This window comes from Neolamprologus brichardi, chromosome 5 (assembly GCF_056152115.1).
Source record: "Neolamprologus brichardi isolate AB-2024 chromosome 5, ASM5615211v1, whole genome shotgun sequence".
Classification (NCBI taxonomy): Eukaryota; Metazoa; Chordata; class Actinopteri; order Cichliformes; family Cichlidae; genus Neolamprologus; species Neolamprologus brichardi.
In genome coordinates, this window is record NC_142108.1 from 15652420 (window position 1) to 15678106 (window position 25687).

Consider the following 25687-nt stretch of genomic DNA (forward strand, 5'->3'; position numbering starts at 1 on the left):
GTTTAGCATAAACACCTACATGTGCCTCTGGTGGTGTCAAATTTAGTAGCTACATTTATTTATTTATTTTCTTTGTGCTGTAAACGGCCTCTGAACACTATGCATGTTTGTATACATGAACACTTGTAGCCAGTGCATTTACCAGTTGTGCAGTTGTGTTTCCTACTCTACAGGTAAAACAGATCAATGATAATTTTCTTTATTGATATGTTGATCTGTTACACAATCAGTACTTACATATGTGTGTGTGGGTGTGTTTGCTCAATGTAAGAGCGTCAGCGCTTCGCCCTGCATAGAGGAAAGCAAGGTCACAATCAGTTTTACTGATGGGGTATTGTCAACACCCTGCCGGGCAGGCAAGCAGGCAGGCAGGCAAGCGACGTGAGCACCTAAGTTTTTATAAATGTGATAAGTGAAGAATGAGGCGAAGTAGGAGCTTCAAATTGCTACCATAGGTGAGTTTACTAAAATTACTGGATGACTTCAAATCTCAGTGCCCTTGGCCTCAGGGTCAGAGTAGGTTTTCTAAAAATCTTCTAAATGCAATAACTTGAGAACAAAGCAACATAGGATTTTGAAATTGATGCCATTGGTGTGTCTACTAGGAGGCTGAGGGGGAGCACAGGTGGTCACCAGTATTTTTCATATATACTATAAGCCATACGTTGTTGGGCTTACTTTTTTACTTTATACTTCCAGGCCACTACTTTCAGGTAGAAATATTGTGTGTTTTTAAATGTGCAAGACTTTTCCAAAGCTACTTTTACACACAAGCATATAGTTTCTAAAATATATTTTTTCCAGGTTAATTTTGACAGTATACACTGGCTGGCCGCTTCATTAGTTTTGCTAGTATTCGGTCGGACTCCCCTCTCACTTTCAGAAGTGCCTCTATTCTTAATGGCACAGATTCAACAAGGTGCTGGAAACACTCCTCAGAGATTTTGGTCCATGTTGACTTGATAGCATCACGGAGTAGCTGCAGATTTGTCAGCTGCACATCCACGATGCAAATCTCATGTTTTTAACCACAGCCCAACATGTCTATATTGGATTAAGATTTAATGACTGTGGAAGCTGTTAGAGGACAGTGAACTCATTGTCATAATCGAGGAACCAGTTTGAGATGATCTGAGCTTTGAGACATGGTGCATGAACCTGCTGGAAGCAATCATCAGAAAATGGGTACGCTGTGGTCATGAAGAGGTGGACACAGTCAACAACAATACTCAAGTAGACTGAGTAGGCCTATTATTGAGTATTACTGAGGGGTGGATATTTAAGTTACTGTTCAGTTCATGTTAGCTCAAAGTAGTGGTTATTCTCCTCTAACCTCGTGCATTAGTAGAACATTTTTACCCAGAGAACTGCTGCTCACTGGATATTTTCACTTTTCTGGACCATTCCCTGTAAACCCAAAAGATGGTTGTGTGGGGGAAATCTCAGCAGATCAACAGAAATTCTGAAATACTCCAGACCGGCCCGTCTGACACCAACATCCATGTCAACTTCAGAGTCACTTAAAATACCTTTCTCCTTGACCCTCAGCAAGGTTTCTTGATCATGTCCACATGCTTTGATTTCCTGCCCTTGTGGTTGGCTCATTAGATATTTTTCTTAATGAGCAGTTGAACAGGTGTGCCTAATGAAGTGGCCAGTGAGAGTGTCCTAAGTAGTCAAAATGAGCCATTTAGTTACAAAATGCATTTGTTTGTCTGTTCACACAGATCTTCATGAGCTTTCTGGAAGAGGCAGAGCAGCTGAGTTATTTGTGTAACAGGTGAGCAGAGCTGAAAAGTTATACAAGAAAGCACATGCGCTTCTTCGAGCAGGGCCTGAACATGCTGCTTGCACCAGATGGTGGCAGTATGGCCACTGCATTGTGCATTGTATTATCAGTGGTTGCCGGCTGCATACATTTTGAACAGTGAGCAGTAATATCTCAAATAATGATAGAAAGAAACCATATTAACAGTAACCATCAAGTAAAACCGCAAAAGCTTTTATGCATCTTGGCATCCACCGGAAGGCTATTCGTCATTCTTCCAAAGAAATTCAATCATTTGGTGGTTTGATGATGGAGATGGAGAGATGATGGAGGGCTGTCTAACACAATGGGACAAAATCTTAAACAGATTAACATGATATCCATGCTCATCAAACCTTTCAGTGATCCCTGATGCTCAGGACTACTTACAGTATTTATGTGCAGTGATCCTTCTTTTTAAAGGGGCAAGCAAACTCAAACAACCTCAGCATAACGTCCCCCATCGCATAACAGAGCCACAGAGTTAATTCACTAATGGGTTCAAGATTTTTTCTTTAATTTGCCTCTGCTTCTTCTTAACCTGTACTTGACACAGGTTACTCTGGTTTAATTTTTTTCTTTCTCAGGCTGTGAACGACTTCAAATGTTTAGTAAATTAGCCAAATCTGTTACCATGGATTCCTTAATAAGGAAAATAGTAATCGGTGACTCATGTAATCCTACAAAGAACACCACAAGCACAAATCTGTCCTAAAATATATCCCAGCTAAGACTGTGGAAGTGGCAGGACACACCCTGGACACAACAGGGCAAACAGAGAGGCAGAAGTCAATGCAATGTGTGCATTCAATCCAATGGACAGTTTACCTAACAGTGAAGCACAATAAACAGCGGGCTCATTCACTGGAAAGAATGAGTATCTATAGTATAGTAAGGTATTTATGTTTATTCTGAAGACTAGCTTTGTGGATGGATGAGGATGTCAGTTTGCAACATTTTTGTCGCATTTAAATCTAGTGCCAGTCTCTTAATATTTGCGACAAAAAGAGCAGACCACCTCCAAGCCCAGTTTTTTTACCGAAGGTGTCAAACTTTAACTCTTTGTTCAATAAAGATGATATTTGTGACCCTCACATACCCTTTGTGACAAGTTTTAACATGTCAGCATATATCAATAAAGATGTGGTTTGATGACCATTAGAGTAGGTTCTGGGTTTTCCCCAGGGTAGTCTAAGTAAGCTGTGTGGGCAGCAGTGTTGGGTAAGTTACTTTAAATTAGTAACTTAGTTACATTACTAGTTACTTCTATCAAAAGTAACTCAGTTACTTCAAGTTACTTGTTACTTTCAAAGTAACTAGTTACTAGGGAAAGTAACTTTGGTTTTACTCAGAATTCTCTTGTTAATGTGTTGCTTCCGTAGCTGGATACCCAGCCAGACTGCCAGTCTTCTAGCTTGCTTACTTGCCACAAGTGCACTGTGCCACCTACCAATAGAAAGGAAAAAATAATGTGCATATTTCCACGAGAGAAATCCCACGCCTGGACCGTCGTTGACCGCCGCCATGATTCTAGCCTACGTCACAGCGTCATGTGCGCTTTTTACATCCAACACAAAAACTGCACTCGTGGTGCTTTCGATTGTGCTCAGAACTCAGAAATTCTGCCTTCTGAATAGGAAGATGTAGGTAACACCAGACTGCAGATGAGCTGCATACAGGGCTGGACTGCGACAAAAAAATCAGCCCCGGCGTTTTGACTGACCAGCCCACCATTATAGGAAAAATCATAAAGACTTTGAATAAAAACAAACGCTGTTGTGACAGTGATGTACACTCTTCTGATGGTATATATGTATCAATCTATCAATCGTTTGTTGTAAGATTCAGATAATTATTTTTTAAAAGCTAGACATTTTAAATGATATAACAAAGAAAAGTATTTCTTTGTGCCCCCCTCTCCCTGTTAATGCCCTACCTGGACCCTCTGGCAACACTTTGCTAGACTCGCCCCTGCACAGTTACCAGCTGTCAGCTACTTAGAAAAGGATCCTGGTGTTATCTGTCTCTCAGAAACGGTTCATAACTTCCCTTGAACTCATCCATGTCACCTAAAAGGTAAACCTCTTTCTCCATCACCTGTTCAGCTCTGATGATTCAGTAAGGACATCTCCTGGTTTCATCTTCATGTTTCCCTCTCACCAGATAACCAAACCGATATCATGACCAGCAGCTTTTACAGCTGTGGCTCCAGCAAACATCAGCTGATACTAGAAATTAATATTAAATAAATGCTAACAGCAGCTGATCAAGCTTAAACGTGCTGCTGTTGTTTAGCGCGACAACCGCTGGTTTCTTCTTTCTGGCGCGAAGTGGGCGATAAACAAGCAAGAGAGAAAAGCCGATCAGCTGATCATTGATCAGTTTCATGATTGAAGTAGAAACAGGAGAGGGAGGGGGAGAGAATGAGAGAAGAAGAGGCAGCTGTGCAGCAAAGACACAGAATAAATCCAGCTTTGTGTCTTTTCCATTCTAGCTGAAGTCCGGGACAAACTGTGTTCCTTTTCAGCTCAACACGAAACGCATAATATTTTCTCTGAATACGAGACGATTCCATTTTTTACGGGATGGTTGGCAATTAGAAATTCCGTCATGCTAGCGAGTACCCAGTACGAAAAAGTCAGCATAACGAAAATAAACTCCACCTAAACTTGGTTTATATCTGACCCAGATAGACTGCAGGTCATAACTTCTTACCTGAAGTTCAGTTCACCTGACAGTCGGACCGGCGGCCGCTTCAGGTCTCTCCTCCTCCTGCCTCCCCTTTCCCTCATCCACCTCCTGGCCTCCACCACTTGCTAATGTTACTGAATCTGTGGATTCACCACACGAAGTAACGAATAACGACCCTATCTAAATCCCAGTAACGATTAACGCGTTCCTGATTCCTACCACAATAATAACGTAGTTACTCTAACGTTACTTAATAACACGTTAGTCCCAACACTGGTGGGCAGTGAGAGTTTATACCCTCACTAACTTCTGATGCACACTCACACTCAGTTAAGGTTACGCCACCACTTAAAACCAGGCACAGTGGTTTATTCTTCAAATAACAGTACTTGCTGGAGATCATTTACATATAAACACATATCTGGAGCTGCAGTCAGTATTTACAGCATCAGGACTGTGTATGAAATACACCATAGAGCCCATTTCCCCTGCAGAGAAAAGCACCACATCACTCACTGTGGCTCACAGAGGTCTGTTGAACAGTGAAATAAACTTTGTTGGGCACTAGATACACAGGCAATGTTATACACTCTCCTAATGATGAGTATTTACACACTACTATAAAGTGGCATGCAGACCTTTTCCACAGCAGACATATTGACCTGTCATGAGGTGGAAACCACAAGTTTAATTAATAGCATCACTGATGGCACAGTCCCCTTTAAGCTATTCCAGTCAGCTGGTACAAGTAATACAAAAACCACAGAGATAAAGGTTGCCTTTGTTATGAGTTACACCTGAGGTCTACCTGTGAGATCACAGCCTTGAAAATGACTGTAAGTGAGGTGTGACCTCATCAAATAAGAAACCAGTTTTCAGGACTGGTTTGTCAAAGTGTTCCTTTGCATGGATGTTGCAGTACAATAAAACTTCTTCAAGCAATCCATCTTAAGAAACTTTATGTGCCTCTTAATTTTCCTGCTTTATTTGACTGATTGTGCTTAATGTGTCTGTGCCTGCCTGGTGTTTACTGTAAGTCCATATGCTGTGCTGTACTCTGAACTCCCTATATTGATTCCTATGTTACTGTACGCACATCATGTCCAGAGCTGCAGCAGTTCACCCACGCAGGTACCTCGTCCTTCACCAGGATGTTAGGACAACTTTGAGGAAAGAGATTCATTATTAAAGGCATGGTAGCACTGAATGAGCCATCAAGTCAGGTTAGGTAAAAGTGAAGAAAAAACTTAACTATTTATGCTTTTTGCCTGTTAACAAACAAACTAACAACATTCCCCTAAAAATGTGTCCAAAGACAAACTTTGGAAGACCTCCAGATAACCTGGAGAACCACTGTTTTAATATCAGAAATGTTGGCTCATTGGAAGCAGAATAAGAATCAGCTTCGATAAAGATGATGAAATGTTTACGCTTGTGTAGCCAAGCTGTCATCTCACTGCTTTCATGTTGGATGCTTGTTTTTTGTCTTTTGAATCAGAGACTGGCCATTAGAGAGACAGAGAGCAGGAGAGGAAGTGTGGCACACACCCACCTCTGCTGTTTGCACCCCTCACATCAGATCAGCTCTCGGATATAGTTGCATTTCCTTTCCTCACCAGCGAGGCTTGCACACAGCCTCTTCCGGTCATTTGGAGCCGGACAGCAGAGTGCGTAGCCCGTAGCTCAGCGTGTTAAGGTGGATGTCTGTGAGCTCGCGGGTCGCCGACGATAAAGATGATGAAGATGAAGAAGATGCATCTGTCCTAATCATCTCCGAGACAGGACTGCTAAGGACTTCTTTCTCTTTAAAAAACGGGAGAAAAAAAGGTAACGCAGAATCGCGTCCGCCCGCTGGGACAAATGCTTTGATAACTGATATCAGGGAAACGACTAACACACACACTTCGTTAACTTTTAGACTATTCTGTTTATTTTGAATAATTTGACACATTGATTAATCGCCATAGTTTGTTATTTATTCTATGCTACGGCAGATATGACACTGATAACATTTTTGCCGACATTCAACTTTTTAATGATCCAGCTGCGCAAATGCACCACGCCTCTCTGCATTAGAGCGCGGGTTTGCTTTAATGGCATGACACTCTGCATCATTATCATGTCATATTATGTCCTGACAGCTGATTTATTGATCACGTGGCCCAATGTGTGATTACAGATCCATGATTTTCCACTGTGAAAGCTAAGAGAACATCCAGAGTCCCTGCAGTGCGTAGTGCTGGCGCCATGGTGGGCTCCATCGGCTTTTTTCGGCCTGCTGCTGTTGCAGTGTTAAAACGAAGGAGCTGCTTTATTCTGCACTTGACTTTGCTGTTACCAGCAGTGCGAGCCAGTGGGCAGCTAACTGGAAGCCCCCTGGATTGTCAGAAGACTTGTTTGTGTGCCAGCACCATCATCAGCTGCTCCAAGAAGAATCTAACAAATGTTCCCAATGCTCTTCCATCGTATGCAGCTGTGCTGGACCTCAGCTTCAACTTTATCACCAAGCTCCAAGCTCAGTGGACTGGCATCCGACTCGACCGGCTGCAAAGCCTGCTGCTCAGTAATAACAACCTCACCTTTCTCTCCACTGAGGCATTTGTGAATGTGAGAAAGCTTCGCTACCTGGACCTTTCCTTTAACAGCCTCCGCCTGCTGGACGAATACATTTTTGAGCCGCTGGAGAATCTGGAGGTGCTGCTGCTTTATAAAAACCACATCTCTCAGATAGATCGCTCTGCCTTCTCTGGCCTCATCGAGTTGCAGAGGCTCTATCTGAGCCACAACCAGATCACACGCATCCCCGTAGAGCTGTTAAAGGGCCGAGGCAGGCTGGAAAGCCTTAGACTGCTGGATGTTTCCTCCAACCGAATTAAAGCTCTGCCCCTGGATGAGCTTCAGGCTCTGCCTGCCTGGATTAAAAACGGTCTGTACTTCCACAACAACCCTCTGACCTGCAGCTGTGAGCTGTATGAACTGATGGCACACTGGGAACTCAGGGAGCTCAGCCCTTCCACTGACTTCAGGAGCAACCACACATGTGTGACATCAGGCCAGCCGAAGGAAAAAATGGCCATACTAGATCTGACCAGACAGTATCTGAACTGCAGTGAGGTCAAAGGTTTTAAAAAAGAAGGCTATCTGGAGCAATCTTTGGTGTTAGACTGTGACACCAGACAGAAGAACATGGTGAAGAGATGGGTGCTGCCAGGAAACTTGACAGTGTCTCAAAACGAAACCACTTTAATCCGTAACGAAAGCAGCCTTAGGATTGGGTCCTTGAAGGTAGAAGACTCAGGGGTCTACACCTGCTATGCCACAAGTGATTCATTCAATGAGACGCTGTATGTAACTGTAGTGGTGTTTAATACCACCATGAGCAAAGGACTGGAGAATCTAAAAACAGCCTACACCACCCTTGTAGCGTGTCTGATCAGTCTTGTCATGATTCTCATCTACCTCTTTTTCACACCGTGTCACTGCGCTTGTTGTCCAGGTCAGAACATGGAGAAAAATGACGGCAAAGACAGCCTCCACTCTTCAACTGTCAGTCTCTCCCAGGCACACGAGGAGAGATGGCAAGAGAGGGTGGGAGGTGGAGGTTTCCTCTACAGACACGCGGCCTTCCTGGAACCTAAAGAACAGCTGGAGCAGAATGGGAGGCTGAATCCAATAAGTGAGGAAGATGAGGAGTGGCAGGGGGCCAACAGGGGCAGAACAAGGTCTGATGTCAGCTCGGTGTGCTCCAATTCTCCTATGGTCATATGAAATAAGAGCGATGCCGCTGCTTCTTCGTATTCTAAGAATGTGAGCAAAATATCAAAAGTGAGCATCTTCCAAACAACGCTTTAGTTGACTCGAGACGGTGGTGCTGTTCCAGTAACATAAGATTCGAATTGATTTTAATCTTTTGATTAAATCAGTTTTAGGCCTTTCCATTTGTGATGCGTCTTAAAAATTTAAATGAATCCTCTGTGAAGGCACAGAAAGCTATATTTCTGGTAGAGGACTGTTTGTTTTTTTTTAAATGCAACACGTGTTTCCTAAAAATGAGAATATATAAACTTTAAATATTGTTTGCTTTCTTAAAAATACTTACCATGTAGACATTAACCACCAAGCAGCGCTTAGTAGACTACTGAAAGGCATTACTGAGAGAAGGTCACTTCAGAGTAGCCAGTAGCCTGCATGTTAAAGATATGGCCTTTCTTGCAATTGGGATGAAGGTGCTGCAAAGGTGAGAAGTTCTGAATTTGTTGAATAATGTAGAAAGGGAGGCTAATTTTTATGCAAAGCTTGCAGAACTCACTGTGTTACTATTATTATGCAATATTTCTGCTATATGTAACATTCCTGTTTGGTTAAACTTCACAGAAAACAGTGCTGTTAATAATTACTCTTATGCAACTTTTTCAGTTAAATTTCTTTTTAGATGCAACTGCGATTTAATGTTTAAACAGCAATATGTGTTTTTTTGCAGTGATTTTGGCCTTAAGATGAAGTGCTTTTAAAAGCAGCTCTGATTAAATATCACATGCAGCTATACTTTTATTATCATTTAAAAAGAATTCTAATTTCTGACGAATTTAGTTGACTTTCTGTCTCATAAAATATTATTTATATTGCTCCAGTTCACAACAGCTGCTGTCTGAAGGCACTAATTAAAAAGAAATCTTTAAAATGAATCAGACTAGCTGTTCGTATCCTCCTGAGAACCGGGGGAAAATGAATCTTCCCACTGAACTTTTTTCGCCCTCTTTGGGGCTAAAAGAGGCCACCCAGACACATAAGATATTGATGGATAGACCAGGATGTCCTCTATTTAGTACACCAGGACTTATTAGCATAGCTCAAATAAGTCAAACGATATCAACCAAAAACAAACGTCCATTAGAGAGGACATAAATGAATAGGCTGGTTCTCAGGATATAAACACTCAGCAGATATTTTATCAGTATAAACACAATTATTGACTGTTATTTGGCAAATTTATTCTCATCCAGTATACATACATTTCCAGTAAACAGTGCTGTTGTTGAGCGTCAGTAATCTGCAGTAAATATTGATGAACTCTTGATGTCATTGTCTGATTGATTAGCAAATAGCATGCCAATAGCATGAATACAGTCTCATTTAAAAAGAAACTATTCCACCGACTAAGCTTCAGGTATAGTTACTGTTATCTGTGGATTATGCAGAAAAAACAAATCCTGGTTCATAAAAAAATCATTGCAATAAGCTAAAGTTAAACACACATTCCAGACGACAAAAACAAAATCAGCCAGCTGAATTTAGCTACAAATAAATGCCACCATTTTATTATGTTCTATATGAGCGAGTTATTAGATGTAAACATTACAGTCAAACGGCTCGATTTTAGAGGTTGGGTTCAAATTAAATTACCAAAGATTACAGACTAATTCGAGTAAAACAAATAGTATAAATAGTATTGTTTTGTGAGTTTGGATGGATGGATGAATCTTAGAAACGTATGGAAGCTGCTCTAGATGGAAAACTTGAAACTGATTAATAATGCTAACAAACATAACAATAAGTTTCCAGTTGAGCAAGTTTATTTGCATATTTTATTATCACACTGTGACAAAATATCGTGTTCAGTGTCAGGTTTCAGAATGGCAACATGAACGCACGTACTTCCATACTGAAGAGTAAATAGCAGCCTGGAAGAGCCTGAGAGCGAGTACCATCCACTGAATGCTTCTGGGCATTAGTGCCCAACCCTAAGCAAATCAGCCGATGCCAGCCACAAGCCAGAATTCTCATAAACACTGTCAGAAATAGCAGCTGCAGCCAACACTTGGGCTCCTGTGGCTGGCTGACAGCTGAAATATAAATGTAGACGTAGCAGTTTTTCAAACAGATGTCCAACAGAATCCTCTTAAAAGGACTAGAAGCTCATATTTTGTGGTGCAACCACAAAAGCTGTGTTACACTGTGCAGAAAGGGGTGTGGATGAAAATCAATGAAGACCAAAAGATGACTCAAATAAATGCAACTTATAATAATAATGAAACAATAATAATACATTCAGGCTGTTCATTTCAGGTCACAATGTTAGCAGCAGAGCATCGTAATTGCTACACAATCGCTGGATAGTCAAAGTTGCGTTATAAAGGGGATGTATGTTAATGTTGAAGGTACAGTGATGTTTATGCACTTCTCATGGTGCTTTTTCAATATAACCTCAGTGTAATCACGATAAATGTGTCTGTGGGAGTTTAGGCTCATGACATCATCAGAATCTAGCATGTCTGTTAAATATTATAATGTAGCAACACAACTGGAGGAACTTTTCAGTCTGTCAGAGGAGGCACATATGTACTATGTCATCATGTTGGACATTATAATAACCAAAGACGGAGCTACGTGTGACAAATCATTACCTACATGTTCAGTGTTTACAGTCAGTATATTGTCAGTGTGCTGAGTTCACCTGCTGTATTTTAATATATGCAATCCTGAATAACGACTTATTGCATTTCATTGTTTGCTCTGTGTAGCTTGTTTATTGCTGTACTCCTCATGTAGTTCACAAACAACAAAAATAAACATAATGTAAAAAGAGGCGTGTGCAGTATGTCCTGTGACATATGTGCAGCTGCAGAACTTTCACTGTCATGTGCAGCCAACAGCTTGTTAGCTCAGCTTCACACAAAGAGTGGAAATACAGAAACAGGGTAAAATCACTGGCGTGGCTCTGTCCCAGGCTTAGAGAATCCAGCTAACTTATTAATTGTGACTTTGCAACTTCTTTAACATGCATAAAAAATAAAGACTTGAAATGTATGAGCTATGTCATAGTGCAAAGGCACCTTTCATTTTTGCTCTGCAGTTTTTGCTTGCGTTAAAGATGCTTTAAAGGCAGATTTTAACATGTTTGGACACAATCCGACCAGTTGTGCTGTTCTGCAAAGCTAAGTAGCGGGTGACTGAATCCTTAAAAGCATGCACACTAGAATAAGGGGCAACACAGCAACAAAATTATTACTTATTAATAATTTAAAATATTAAACTCAGAGGGAAATTCCCTCCCCAAGTCCACAAAACACATGTAGACTGGTTGAGCAATGCACTCTCAATTATCCTCGAGAGGGTAAAGAGCTGGTCCAGTCTTCCGCGACTGGGACAAAAGCCGCATTGTTCCTCCTGTAGCTGAGTTTCGACTAACTGTCAGACTCTCCTTTCCAGCACCCTCGCATAGACTTTCCTGGGGAGGCTGGAGAGTGTGATCCCCCATAGTTGGAACACACCCTCCGGTCCTCCTTCTTAAAGATGGGAACCACATCCCGAGTCTGCCAACATAAAAGTACCGCCCATGATCTCCATGCAACATCGTAGAGGCAAGACAGTCCTACAACATCCAGAGCCTTTAGGAACTCAGTGTGAACCTCATCCACTCCAGGGGCTCTGCCAGCAAGGAGCTGTTTAACTGACTCAGTAATCTCACGCCCAGTGATGGACAAGTCATCCCCCTCGTCTCCAGACTCTGCTTCCTCTAGGGAAGATGTATCAGTAGGATTAAGGAGATCCCTTCCACTGCCTGACAAAATCCTCAGTTGAAGTCAGCACTGCATACAGTGCAGGTAGAGGACCGCTTTCCCCTCCTGAGTTGCCTGACGGTTTGCCAGAATCTCCACGAGGCAGTCCAAAAGTCTTTTTCTGTGGCCTCTCTGAACTCCTCCCACGCCCGAGTTTTTGCTTTGGCCACTGCCCGAGCTGTGTTTCATTTGGCCTGTCTGTACCTATCAGCTGCCTCTGTAGCCCAGTAGGACTCCTTTCACCACCGGTGTCCACCATCTCATTCGAGGGTTCCCACCATGACAGGCACCAACCAGCTCAGTACAGCATGTCTGTCCAGCATCCTATCCGGCCACCTGATCCAACTCACCGCCAGGTGAGGTGGTGGTCAGTTGACGGCTCAGCCCCTCTCTTCACCCAAGTGTCCAGAATATACAGCTGTAGATTCAGAAGGCCAGATACGCTAAACTATTGTTCGGCTTATAAGCGCAGAGAACAGTCAGGACCCATTCCCTGAACTGCAGGATCAGGGAACAAACCCTCTCATCCACCGGGAAAAAATCCAACATACAGGCAGCAGGGAAGATACCCACCCCAGCCCGCCGCCTCTCACCACAAGCAACACCAGACTGAGACAGATTCCAACTCCTTTCCAGGAGACTGGTATCAGAGGCCAAGTCGTGTGTTGAGGAGAGCCCGACTATATCTAGCTGGTACCTCTCATCCTCATGATTAGCTCATGCTTCTTCTCCACCAGAGAGGTGGTGTTCCATGTCTCAGTCACTAGCCAAGAAATTATGCTTTACTTAAATTTACTTACAGTCTAATTATTTCTTTGTTTGCTGTAAAAAGCTGACTCGTTACATCCTTATTCTAGTGTCCCTACCTTTAGGAATTTGAAGATAAATATATTTAGATTGTCATTTTAAATAAAATATATTAAAATCTATTTAATTGTTGGAAAATGATGCCCTTAGTTGTGGGCCATATTATAAAGTGTTGCTATCTTTACTACTCAGGGCCACTGACTCTCTTATCAAGAAAGAGAGTCTTAATCAGAGAGTATTCCAATTCAAAATGTAAAACTGTTCCTTTAACTTTGGCTCTGACTGATCAGACTTGGCCTGACTGTTGTGTCCTTCTAGGCAAATATTAATTTTCACTTGCTGTCCTAGTTAGTCTGCAGGAAATCCTCTAAATTACGTTATTGACTCAACCTTGTTCACTGGAGAGTGAAATAGGAGACCACAGGGACTGCTGGGGTGGAAGCTGGGAGTCGTATTTGTTGCACCTGTGCCTGAAACATGCCGGCTTCTGGCCACATTTGAAGTTGCTGGATTTTCAACCTTATTTGGATTGTTGACCACAGTATGTCCCCGAGGAGAGTGAACTCGCTGTGCTGTATTCAGTTTCCTCTGCCTATCACAGTCCAAGACAGAGCTGCATTATATCAGCTTCTGACAACCTAGTGTTTCCATCTTATTACTGTAAACTTGCAATTTACACACATAAAACCCATCTAATTTTATGTGGAACATAATATATGACACTTCTTCATGTGACCGTCTGGCATGTGTGTGAAGACGGTGCACTGTGACACCTCCCCGGCTGCCCTGCAACTCATCTCGTGGATAAATGATTGAAGAGGTCTGCAGGGATGTTCGTGCTCCCTGTCTCAGCAGGCGCTTTCTCACATTACCAAGCTTACTCACAACACACCCAACACTACCCAGGTGTGTGTGAGACTAGGCTTAAAGATCTGAAAAATGCTGGACAAAAACACAACACTGAATCAGGATCTGCAAAGTGTTTAATTCATAAAAAGCCCAAAGGAGACAGAAGGGGGCTGACAGTGGCTCATCTGTGTGATGGTGCAAGCGTTTAAATGGGAAAGAGCTACATGATATGCCAGATTATTATTAGAACAAACGCAGCTGTCTGAAGAAAATATCAGATCGCTGAACATCACACACACACACACACAGATGGCAGTGACTGTGAGCCTGCTGACAATGAATGAATGGCGTCTTTGCTCGGTGGCTTAAAGGCTGAATTCTAAGTGAGATGACTCATCCTCTCCTCAGGCCCCTCCCAGGAGAATCACATGAATGGGGAAGCGACTGAAGCAGCAGTTGAGCGAGTCTACTGCCATCTAGCGGCCACCAATACCCTGACATGGAAGGATTCATTCTTCCCTCTGCAAAAATATTCTTGGACACTTCTCAGATCATTTTTTCATGCTTGCATGGAGTATGTAGGATTTGCCCTGATGTTGTATAAGATGAAATGTTTTTTTGGTGGTCTCAAAAGCAGAGGATGGAGGCTGGTGAAAGAACAGATCAGTCACTTTGATACTGTTGTCTTCCATCATTTGTTAATCTTATATTGGTGTTCCCGATGTTTCAGTTTTTCACTCCATCGGGACAGAGCGGAGCCCATCGTGCTCAACAATCATGGCCGATGCACTCTAAAGACGACTACACGGCAGGAGAAATGTTCTCCTCTTGGAGCAACTGCCAGCAATTGGAGCAACTTTTCACTTCAGTTGCGCAAACATCTGGGAGCACACTCATAAACATTTTCTCCAGAATATCTCAGGCCTCATAGCTTAACCTAAAAAGGAATAACATGCTGGGAGTGATTTATAAACTCTGAGCTCGATGAGATGAAGAACACAACGCAGCCCCGGTGGTGAAACTGCACAGTTAGGTTCAATAAGTATTTGACGATGACACATTTTGCCTCTGTGCACCAACACAGAGGACACTAAACACACTTTTAAGAAAAGTATTGACATAACTGTTCATTTTACAACCATTTATCCCATTTTTAGAGGCTCGTGTCAACATGTTTAATCTTCCAAAAGCTTATAGATCCAACTGTGAGCGACACCTGTTCTCAGGTGTCCTCACTTTCACTACATCCTGATTTTGTTTCTGTTGACTTCTCTTATCTACTCTCTGTAAAAGCCTGTAAAAGTCCCTCTGAAGTGAAGAATACTGTTGCTGCCTTTATTTGGCAAACGCAACGTTAGTTGTGCAATCATAAAGATGAAAGTGACCATCTCCTATTTGTGTCAGAATCAACGTGTTCATCCTGCACACGGGAGACTGGATGTTACTTATGAGAAAATAGCTGAACTTTCCCCCCATATAAGCTGCAAAGCCTCTGTTTAATATCGCTCCGCTCAATGCTGCCCTCCGGAGGACTGACGGTGTAAAATGTTCATCATTCAAACAAATACAAAATAAACACAGACAATCAGAAACGTTTAAAGAACAGTTGCCTTTATTCAAGCACAAAATCAGCTGATGTTCACATTATTATGAGAAACAATAAAAAACTTGGTGTCAATTTGAAAAGTGCTTCTTTTTTTTTTTAAATTTAATTAAGTTGTACTCACAGAGCCAGCGTCCCACAGCGTGAAGTGGGGTTTTTTAAGCTGCAGACGGCTCATTCAGTCAAAAGGTGCTTTCAGAGGGCAAACCACTGAGGATGTTTTCATTCTTCTTTGCTTCTGTGTCGAGGGAATGACCTGAAACACTCAACATTTTGATTAGAAGCATCTTTAAAACATGTTCAAAACAAAAAGAACTGGATTTTCACAAAGAAGGCCTAAAACTCAGTGAAACAGCAGAAACGTTTCCAGGTGTGCAGGTTTAGATTCAGAGCTGGACGGGATGACATTGAGTTAGGCCAAATAATACTCACACCAGTTGATATTTCTAATAACCACAAATGATGGCAAATTTCTTTGAAGTTAAAAGACATGGTCCTGGGATACTCTCACTCATTAATCATATAAAAGTTTTTGTTTTTCCACTTGATTTCAAACTGTTTCACTGAGTTTCCTCATTTTAATTTTATTTAGAAATGCTTACTTTTTTATTATTAATATGTGGAGGGTATTTATCAGATGGAAAAAAACAAATATTTTATCAACAGCTGACTCACAGTCACGCATGTGAACGGCCCAAGTTTAATAAACATGCATAAACTGTCTCCTCGGCCATTTCCCGCCTTTATTTTTATTTAAATGGGACTTTTTAAATGGTTCAGTTCATTCTTGTTATTATTTCCACACCTAATTTTAGTTCACTATAACAACATCAAGCTTCAGTCACCTTTATCCCTGCAGAAATCCAAGCGCCTGCACCTCCTCTGATTTAGCAAGCAATCGCGTTAGCATGAACCTTTGCACCGACTAAACCTGAAGCTGTAAAACAAAATTTGCACGCCTCATGCACCGCGGCGAGCAGCGCAGAATACAGTAAACTAAACAGACTGCCATCATAACGATGAAAGACTGAGGTTGTTGTGACTGACAGCACCTGCTGATGACTGATTGTACTGCAGGGCATCTATATCCATGACACACAGCACTATTTTCACTGGGCAATACTGCAAGTTTAGTACAAGCACAGCATTGTTAATACCAATACGTTTATCTTATAAAGGCAGCTTATGTAGAGCAGAGCAATGTGCAATGATTTATGAGATGAATCATCATCAATTTGCAAAATCTGAATAAATTTTACTGACCAACAAATCACTGTGATTTTTACTTTCCACAATAATTAGTTAATAATACAAATTTAAGACACATTTCAGCTTTTCATGTATTTTAAAACTGGAAAATGTTTAAGAAATTTTTCTAGTGTATGTCTGAGTTATAGTTTTTCATTTTCAGAACAAATATTTAGTAAAGTTCAGTGGGTACATTCTGAACTTGGATGATGGAAAACAAAGTACTGATCCTAGTATTCCAGTATCCATCCGATACCATCACTGGTATCAATACTATCATTATGTGGATCAGCCGCAGGCCTCTAACATTGACATCTTTCTCTCAGAGCAGGTAAGAGCACTTACAAATTATAATGGTCTTGAGATCTACTTTTCCCCATTTTTGTGATGTTTAGTTTAGTTTACCGTGTATTTGTATTACACATACATATATTCAGTTATTACAGTTTTGGATTTTCTTTACCTTCTATTTTTATTTTACTTTAACTTTAGTTTCCGGAGTACGTTTGTTCATTTTAGAGCATTCACCAGAGACAAGATTTTGGATAATCAGTGTCGATGCTACAATATAAACACTGAACTTTTGAAAGCAGTCGACTCACAGTCTTGTAGGCTTCCAAAGCCTCATCAGGCAGGTTGTGCTAACAATTTTTACCAAATTCGAAAACTTTTTTTTAATTTTAGTTTTCAAAGTTCACAAAATTGTTTCTTTTTCAAAAGTCAATTTTTTATACCTATTTTAGTTTTTAGTGAACTATAATAATCTTGCCTGCATTACATTGTCCTGTGTTTGCAGCGATCAGGTCAGTCACTCAGAGACTCTCAGGCCTGAAACATCGTTCTTTAGTGCACCTGAACCATTTCCATTTTCTTGGCTGTTCCCACTCTATTATTTTATTTATTTATTTTACATCTATGAGTTTTACTCCTGCACATATATTTGACTTACTTTGAAAAATCAAATTTCATTTTTTACTGTAATACCAATTAAAGGAAACTACAGCACCGTCTCACTGAGATTAAACTTTACTCACATGTTAATGCTCTCAAAGGGGCAGAACTTAATTTTAAGTACCTTTTAAAATGAAATTAAATCTTTTGCTAGGTTACAGCAGTTTATGGGATGTAAAACCACAATTTGGTGAGACAACAGGAAAGAAACTTTCACCGACTGTCACTGACAGAAACTGTGACAATGTTAGCTCAACACAAATCTCTGGCTTTTATGCTTTTAAGAAAATCAGAATTATTTTAATTTTACTGCATGTTAACTAATTTTTTTTGCTATTTTTTTCCTCACCCCTCCACTTACCAGTTTTTACTTAAGCAACAGTGTGCCTGTGGTGCTCTCTGACATTACAATACGTACCCGCTCGTGTCGTTGTGGCCATCAGTATACGTTACCTGAGGGGTGGGAGCAGCCAGGAGGCGTAAAGCTGTTACGCTTCACGCCACCCCGTCCAGGGGACACCTTGAGCCGGAGCACCGTGCGGATACCTGGAGCTGAAGGGTAGCCGTCCCCTTTGTTTGAAGAACAACCAGGAAACTACGATGGGAGTCATCCTCTGGTCTCTGTGCTTTCATATGCAGTTTGCCACACAATCTTTTTAAAAGTGCATAAATCATCAGATCAACAAACCAACTAAAAGATTAGGATTCCCTGCTCAGGCCTCAACCGGGGCGATCTCTCGTCTCCACTGCGCTTCCTTTCCGATATTTGGCAGACGCTGTCTCCCCGCCTCGACCTCCTCTCCGACAGGCTGAGGCAGCAGGTCTGGCCCTAGCACAGAGATCTTCTTCTTTAAAACTCCAATGCAAGAACAATAAGCAACTACACAAACACTGCTCCTGCTGCAGACGCTGAACAAACACACTGTGCACCAGTGCGCTGCTGGAACCAGATGAGAGGAGGAAGAAAAAGCTCCCGCTGAGAGACGAGTTGAGAAACAGCTCTCAGATGAGCAGGTTCTGTGTCACACCTCCGCACGCACAAAGGCGACCGAGGAATAAGCCACAGGTCTGAGGAGGCACAGGGACTCTACATTTGCCTTTCCCAAACAGGCTGCACAAAGTATTCTAGCACCGCCAAATTTCAATCTGAATGAAGGTCATATGGAAAAGCTCTTCACGAGAGAGGCCACCGAACACATGTCGAGCATCACGAAAACACAGAACTGAGAGGCTTTCCCTCGATTCTCACACTTCCTCTCACGTCTGCTGGGAAGCCTCCTGCTGTCAAAGTGAAAGCCTTTTTTTCCCCTTTTCTTTTTTTTTTTTAAAGACTTTCACAGAAAATTCCAAGAACAGAAAAAGGTCACAAAAGTTGTCTTCCGAGGCACTCGTGTTTCCCACGAAAGAGTAAATTTATTAAGACAAGATGTATGAAGTGCATGTTGCACTTTGCGTGTTTTTGCTGACAGGTATACTTCTTAGGCCCATGAGCATTGATGATCTCCATTTCTCTCTCTCTTCAGATATCCTGAGTATACAGCACAAATCATTCTTTATCCATTTGAAACACAGTACTCAAATCAAAGCATGAAAAACAATCATTATGAGTCCCTTTTTGAAGGCGGCAAGTATGGCCAGTTGAACATGGCCTCCGTTCCTCGTGTGTGAAACGTACACCAAAGTCCTCTGATCGTACTGCAACATTTTCTTTTTTGGAAACTCACAATCAGGCAAAAAAAAAAAAAGACCTGTGCATGGCACACAGCTCTTCAGTTGGAGGTTACATCATTCTTTTTTTCTTTTAAAAAAAACAAAAAACAATATGCTTTCTTAGGGTAGTAATTGTAATCAGTGAGTTAAAACATGACAAACTGAGTGAGGTATCTGATCAAACAATAAATGCTCAACCAAACTTTGGATAATTTAAAAAAGAACAAAAAAAAACCCAACAAACCACACAACGGAGAAGGGAAGGACACAAAAAGCAACCCCATACTGCAAAATAAGAGCCCGACAACACAGACTAGCCGTGTAAAATTTGCATTGAGATTGCGGCGGAGTAGATTTAGCTCGTTACTAAAATATTAAAAGATAACGATAAGCAAAAAATTTCAAACACACACACACACGAAAAAAATCTAGTCCTTGGGTTTTGGACTTTTGGTCAATCGGGGAGCATTTTTCACAATTTCAGATGAATGATAATAATAATTTAAAGATCAATCAGTAGTTGGATCCTGATACGCCTTTGAGAAATGAAAGCTCGCAGAGCTTGCTGCTTGTGTCCATCCCCTCACAAACGGCTGCTGCTGGTACAAGTGCTTGGTGAAAATTGTGAAAGCACCGATGACAAACCTCCACTTAGTCATAAAGTAACATGACTCATGAAACATGGCACACACACACGCGCAACTACACATACACACACAAAAGCACTGGTAATGTAATTATACTTGAAACTCCTGATGCTCTCGTGTACCTTAACTTTACACATGAATATCCAGAAGGAGTGATGGAGTGATTTGGTATGTTTAACTGCTCTTTCTGCTATAATTTGACATCTTAAAGATCATTTACTGAAAGTTGGAATTTGGAAGTCTTCAAAAAATTTTTTACTTGGTCACAAAAAAAAAAGAAAACCACATACATACGAACATCTGGTGTAGGTCAATTACTGGCCAACGGATAATGATTTAAAGCAAATGGACTTCCTTAATCAAGAGAAGAAAAGAAAAGAAAAAAAACACAGTGTACATGAGTTTGATTTCAATTACCAAAAATGAGGCTAAATGCTCTCTTCTGGATCTTCAGCTCATTGTTGTAGGCAGGAGTTGTGTGAAAAGCACATAAAGGACCTGTTCTTTTTAAACGATAAGGCAACACACACAGTACTGATTCACAGACCTGTAGTTCACTCTGGACTCACCTTAGGATAGTACCTTCAGGTAATGTGCATTTAATCTAAATATCTAAATAGTAAAGGCAACATTTCACCTGATTTAACAATCAAATTCATCAACTTATAAAAATGTACTTAATTCAGTTTGACTTTAATTTTATAAACTTTCACCAGGATGAAATAGAAGCAGGTTAGAGAGCTTAAAATCTGCATCCTGCTGTTTGTCTCCTGCACTGCTTTAATACCACTTCTTCTCCCTATGTTTACATCTCACAGTTTAACAGTTTTGAGTGTGACATGACACATGTTGTTGTTGTTTTTTTTCATGATGCTCCTCTGATAATAACCATTACCAAGTAGTCATCCTCTGATTTGGCAAAGGCTTTGGCAGAGGCATCCAAGAACTGCTGGGAAAACTCACATGGGGGAAAAGCGTGTAGTACTCCTCCGTGGTCCTTGTCACGGCCGCCCCCAGCGGGGAGGCTGATGATACCTGCCGCCTCTTTCTGCTTCAGGTAGGACACCAGGTTCTTCAGGGGTCTCTCGGTAGAGTTGGCGGCGTCCTGGGCACCGCTGTCGTCAGATTTCCAAGGCAAAGCGAGGAGGATGGCGTGTCCGCTGGAGCCGGCGGCCTTGATGCGACGGGAGACCTCGTCCAACTTCGGCTGGTCCAGGCGCAGGCGCTGGCTGATCTTCAGTTGGGAAACTTGGCCCCCTTTAGAGCCGTCCACCAGCAGACTGGCAGCCACCTTCATGTCCCCTTCCAGCAGGTGCAGTGAGGTGGGGAAGCTGCTATTCTTCAGCAGGAGGACGCCCTGCCAGACCTGACTCAGCTTCTGTTTTTCAGCATCTGGGTCAGGCTGCTGACCAGGTTTGGAGGAGTTTGTAGAGGAGGAAAGATGTTCTGAGCGGTCCTCTTTCTTCGCTGGGCTCTTGGAGGAGTCACTGACTTTGTGTTTGCGCCCCTTCTCGGAGCCGGAGCGTGGCTCTGATGGGCTGCGTGTTCTCCTTTTTTTGTCCACAAACCCAGCGTCCAGGCTGTTCTTCCTGTCTTTGACTGGGGAGGGTCTGCCAGAGCGAGGCAAGCGTTCGGGGTCACTGTAGCGCCCCCCATCTCGGCTGCTCCCTCCCGGGCTGCGGTCCAAAGAGCTGCCATGACGCCGCAGACCAAAGTTACTGCCGTCAGGAGAGTGCTCCCGCCGCCAACCGTCATCTAAAGGTCTCTTTGTGCGGGACAAATCTCTGCTTTGCAACTCCCGCTCCCGTTCTAGTGACCAGCTCTCATGGGAGCGCCTGTCCAGACGGTCTGCCGGGTCAAAACCTCGCATCCTCTCGTGTGCACCGAGGCCAGACCATTCAGCAGGGTAGAGATCCCGGTCTCTGAAGCGAGCAGGAAGTGGAGGGGACCGCTCTCTCGCTCTCACTGGATCAGAAAGGCGGTGTGAATATGGCTCGGTGGCTAATTCATAGTGTGGCAGGGGGAGAGGAAGCTGCGTATACTGCTGCTGCTGGTAGCGAGTCTCTGCTTCTGCAAAGTCCACTCTGAGTCTCCTGTCGGCGCCACCGAGAGGGAAGCCACGCATGTGAGTATACCCAGCCTGAGCAGCATCCAGGCTCTCATACTGGATATAAGCCCACGCATCACCTTTCCTGTAGTCTATAGTCCTGATGGTCCCGAAGCGGTCAAACTCTTTGGCAAGTGCAGCAAGTGGAACCCAAGGCCCGAGCCCCCCCACCCACAGCCTGGTCGAGGGCGTAGGTTTCCCATATCCTATTTTAATCGGGCTGTGGCCCAGGATTTTCCCAGCCATGGCCACTTTGGCCCGATGAGCCATGTCAAGGTTCTCAAACTTGATGAATCCATAGGTGTTGCTCTGGCCTCTCACTGTGCGCTTAATGTCCACCTCTGTAATCACTCCAAACCTGTCAAACGCCCTTCTCAGGTCACTCTCCGTCACAGTCACATCCAAATTGCCCAAAAACAAAGTCCTGTTTGCCCTCTGGTCGTCCTCGGGGCTCAACGTGTCCTCATCGCGGAAACACTCGGGAATGTAAGGCGGTCTGTTTCTGCCTTCATACACGGGAAAATCTCTGTCTCTGTCCACGTCTCTGAGGTGAGGAGGCGGCAGAGGGGGAGGGGGCAGACGGCCCAGAGCCAGCTGCTGTAGCCGGTAGTCTCTGAATCCCATGCCTGTGGGAGACACAGCTTTCTGAGCGTGTAGGGGTCTGTGTCCCGCGGGGAAGCCGTCTTTAGCAACGGGGGAGCGGCTCCTCCGTCTGCTCATGTAGACTGTCTCTATTTTCAGCGGCCGATCGTACAGCACCAGCTTCCCGCGGGCGTGTTTGGCAGCCCGGGCGTCATCGGGTCGCCTGAAGTTCACAAACGCGACCCTCTCGTCATTTTCTCGGGTCATTTTAACGCTCACGTCCCCAAACTTCCTGAACTCGTGGAACAGGCCGTCCTCTATTTCCTCGTCGTTGAGCTGGGAGCCCAGCTCGCTGATTTTCAAAGTCTTGTACTCACTTCCTGGGTATGACGGAGGCCTCGGGTCGCTGCGTGAAACCGGCCTGGAGGATTCCGCGGCGAGGTCAGCGCCACCGTGCGGCTTGTTCCCGGAAACAACTCCGTAGTCGTAGCCGCTGCTAGTCCGACTGGATGTGCTGTGTCCGTCCGAATCCCTCAGGTCTCTTTTATCGCTGTGTAAGCTCCTCCTGGATGAAGAGCCGCTGTAAGCAGAGCCGTTACCCGTGTTGCCGCTAACCGCCGACAGGGCTCCGCTCTTCTTGCTGCTCGGGTGGCTTTCTCCTCGGTCTCTGCTATCATCCAGCGCCCGGGAGCGCTTCTTCATCGGCGATCGCTCTTTCCCCTTCATTTCTAAAAGTCTGATCCGCTTTAATGAACTCTACTACTGAAATCGAGCTGAACTTAAAGCGCTTCCCACTGCACTCTCAGGCGAGCAACGTAAGCGCCATGTTGGATTACTTGCACTACTGTACAGGAAGTCCCGCCTACCTCCCTGTAAAACAAGCCGATTGGCGCCGTGGCTTGTCAATCCATAAAAAAGGAAACCAGCTCACCTATTATAAAAGAGGGTGCGGCTGTGCTGCTGAGGTCAAAGTACAGTCCTGCAGGCAGAAGCTTATTTTAAAACGGGTTGTGGGATTATGGTTGAAGCACTGCATAAACAGAAGAGGCCCAAAGCAAGAGAACACTTGGCTTTTAGATTACTATAACTTTCATTTTCTTATTGAAATATGAAATAAAAAATCTAATATTTTTTTTATATTTTGAAGATTTAGTTTAAAAGTGGCGTAATGTCTGCACAGGAAGGCTCCAGGTGCCCTTGAAGTAAGGACACTGATTTTGTGATAATACCAGACAGGAAAACAGTGGCGGGGGGGGGGGGGCTGACTGCCATAATACGTAGAGCTAGGATCAAACAAGTAATTTGCGTCCTGCGGTGCTGTGTCTGAAATAGCCCGGTAGGTGCAGCTGGTCATTGCTATTCCTCTTCGAAGAACAGAGTTGTAGAAATGTGATGAGCTGAGGAGACAGTTTTTAGATTGAAGTGCACGCCTTAACTGAGAGATAACTTCCAGGATAATCTGTAAGGTTTGAATAGTCTGATTTTCTAAACCGTAATCACACTTTCATTTCTGGCCTTTAGGTTTGATGATTACCAATCAAGAACCTGATCTGTTAAACCGAGTGAATCATGATAATCAGATATTTTCAGTATCCTCCTTCCTTCAGATTGCTCGTGTTAAATGTCACGGTCTGTGGCAATTTCTTAGACTGCTCAGTCTGCTAGTTATTGTAAGCACAATTTATTCGCCATTAGAAGTGCAAACTGTGCTTTAAGAAGTGAACAGCGGTTAAAATCCGTTTATGTCCGTCCGTCTGTGACTTGCTGGCCCGCTGCATGCTGAACACAGAAACACCACCAGAGGGCAGAGAAGCTTCTTTTAACATCTTCAGTGAAACAGGAAATCAAAGAACAGAGTCTCTATAGCAGAAACCTTTGGGTATCAGTGGTAGAAACAGCTCAGCTGGAAACATTTTCATGTCTAGTTACTCTTCTATACTACTCCAAGCAAAATATAAAACCATTATATCCTTCTGAAACCCAGCCTGTTCATTTATGTCCTCTGTAATGGACTTTTTAGGTCCATTTGAGCTAACGCACCAAGTCCAGGAAATCCAGGTCTTTTCAGTGATTTCTCATGCATTTCGGTGGCTTCTTTTAGCTCCAACTAGACAGGAAATCACAAAAAAATAAACTGAAAGATACTTTTTTCCTTCAGTTCTCAGGATGATATTACATTTCTATTTTTAATTTAATTGTTACTGTAGTAGCTCTATATTACTCTCTTCCTGGGAAGATGTTTTCCACTTGTGATTAATCTTTCTCACTGTCGATTGATGTTCCCACTTGCGGATGATCAATTCATCAAATGCATTTAGCAGCACCTAGCTGCTACTTACACTCTAAATTCATGTGGATGCAGTCAGGATGTGCTCAGTTTCACTGGACTGCAAAGAGTCCTGTGAAACGTTTTGGTCACATGATTGTAGCTCCTATTAAAAATGAGATCACCATCTTCCACATTATTCCTATTATGTGGGATTCATTGTTAACATTGATAACACAGAGAGATAAAACCCTGAGGCACGTATGTAGGGCACTCCCACGTGTAGGATTACAGGCATAATGACAGCAGGGCGGGAAATGGTTGTGCAGTTATTATGAACAGAAAAGCTTCCAGTTTCAAAGCATCTCCATCCACTTTCTTCATGCTCATTCAAATATAAATCCATGCCTAGCTACAGTTACATCAATAACATTGACTGTTTGCTCTGTCCAGCCTATCTCATAATAAACAAATCCTCATTTTAGTTCATAATATTCAAATGACACAAAATTATGTCTTTTTGCTACATTTAAACCTGTATATTTTTTTTTCACAGTGAGTTTGACCTGATTATTTGCAGCACTAACTGTGTTGCACCAACAATACTTTTTTTTTTTTTTTTTGTTAAGTGTGCTTTGCTGCAGGGGTATTTTAAAAGGATTATGTTGTCCAAAAAAATGGGGACAGGAGCTTTGTCCTCAACCCTGTGAGCTGGATAGGCCCCTGTTTGAGAGGCCATCTGGTGAGGTTCTTCCACGGAGAGTCACATGTCCCCTCACAGGTCCAGCAAGGCAATCTGCTGTCCAGTATTAAAATTGGTTTAAGTGTGTCTACAAAAACAGCATGAGTGGAGAAGTGTG

The 25687-nt window shown here is 42.8% G+C and overlaps 1 protein-coding gene and 1 pseudogene across 1 annotated transcript; one reads left to right on the forward strand and one right to left on the reverse strand.

Moving 5' to 3' along the window:
- The first annotated feature begins 6157 nt into the window (after positions 1-6157).
- LOC102779804 (amphoterin-induced protein 1-like) lies at positions 6158-11268 on the forward strand. Its single transcript, XM_006806727.3, has 2 exons — positions 6158-6325; positions 6678-11268. The coding sequence occupies exon 2, from the start codon at positions 6746-6748 to the stop codon at positions 8264-8266; it is 1521 nt and encodes a 506-aa protein (XP_006806790.1). The 5' UTR covers positions 6158-6325; positions 6678-6745; the 3' UTR covers positions 8267-11268.
- Positions 11269-19338: 8070 nt separating this feature from the next.
- Positions 19339-23391, reverse strand: LOC102780081 (RNA-binding protein 15 pseudogene; annotated as a pseudogene).
- Between the last annotated feature and the right edge of the window lie 2296 nt (positions 23392-25687).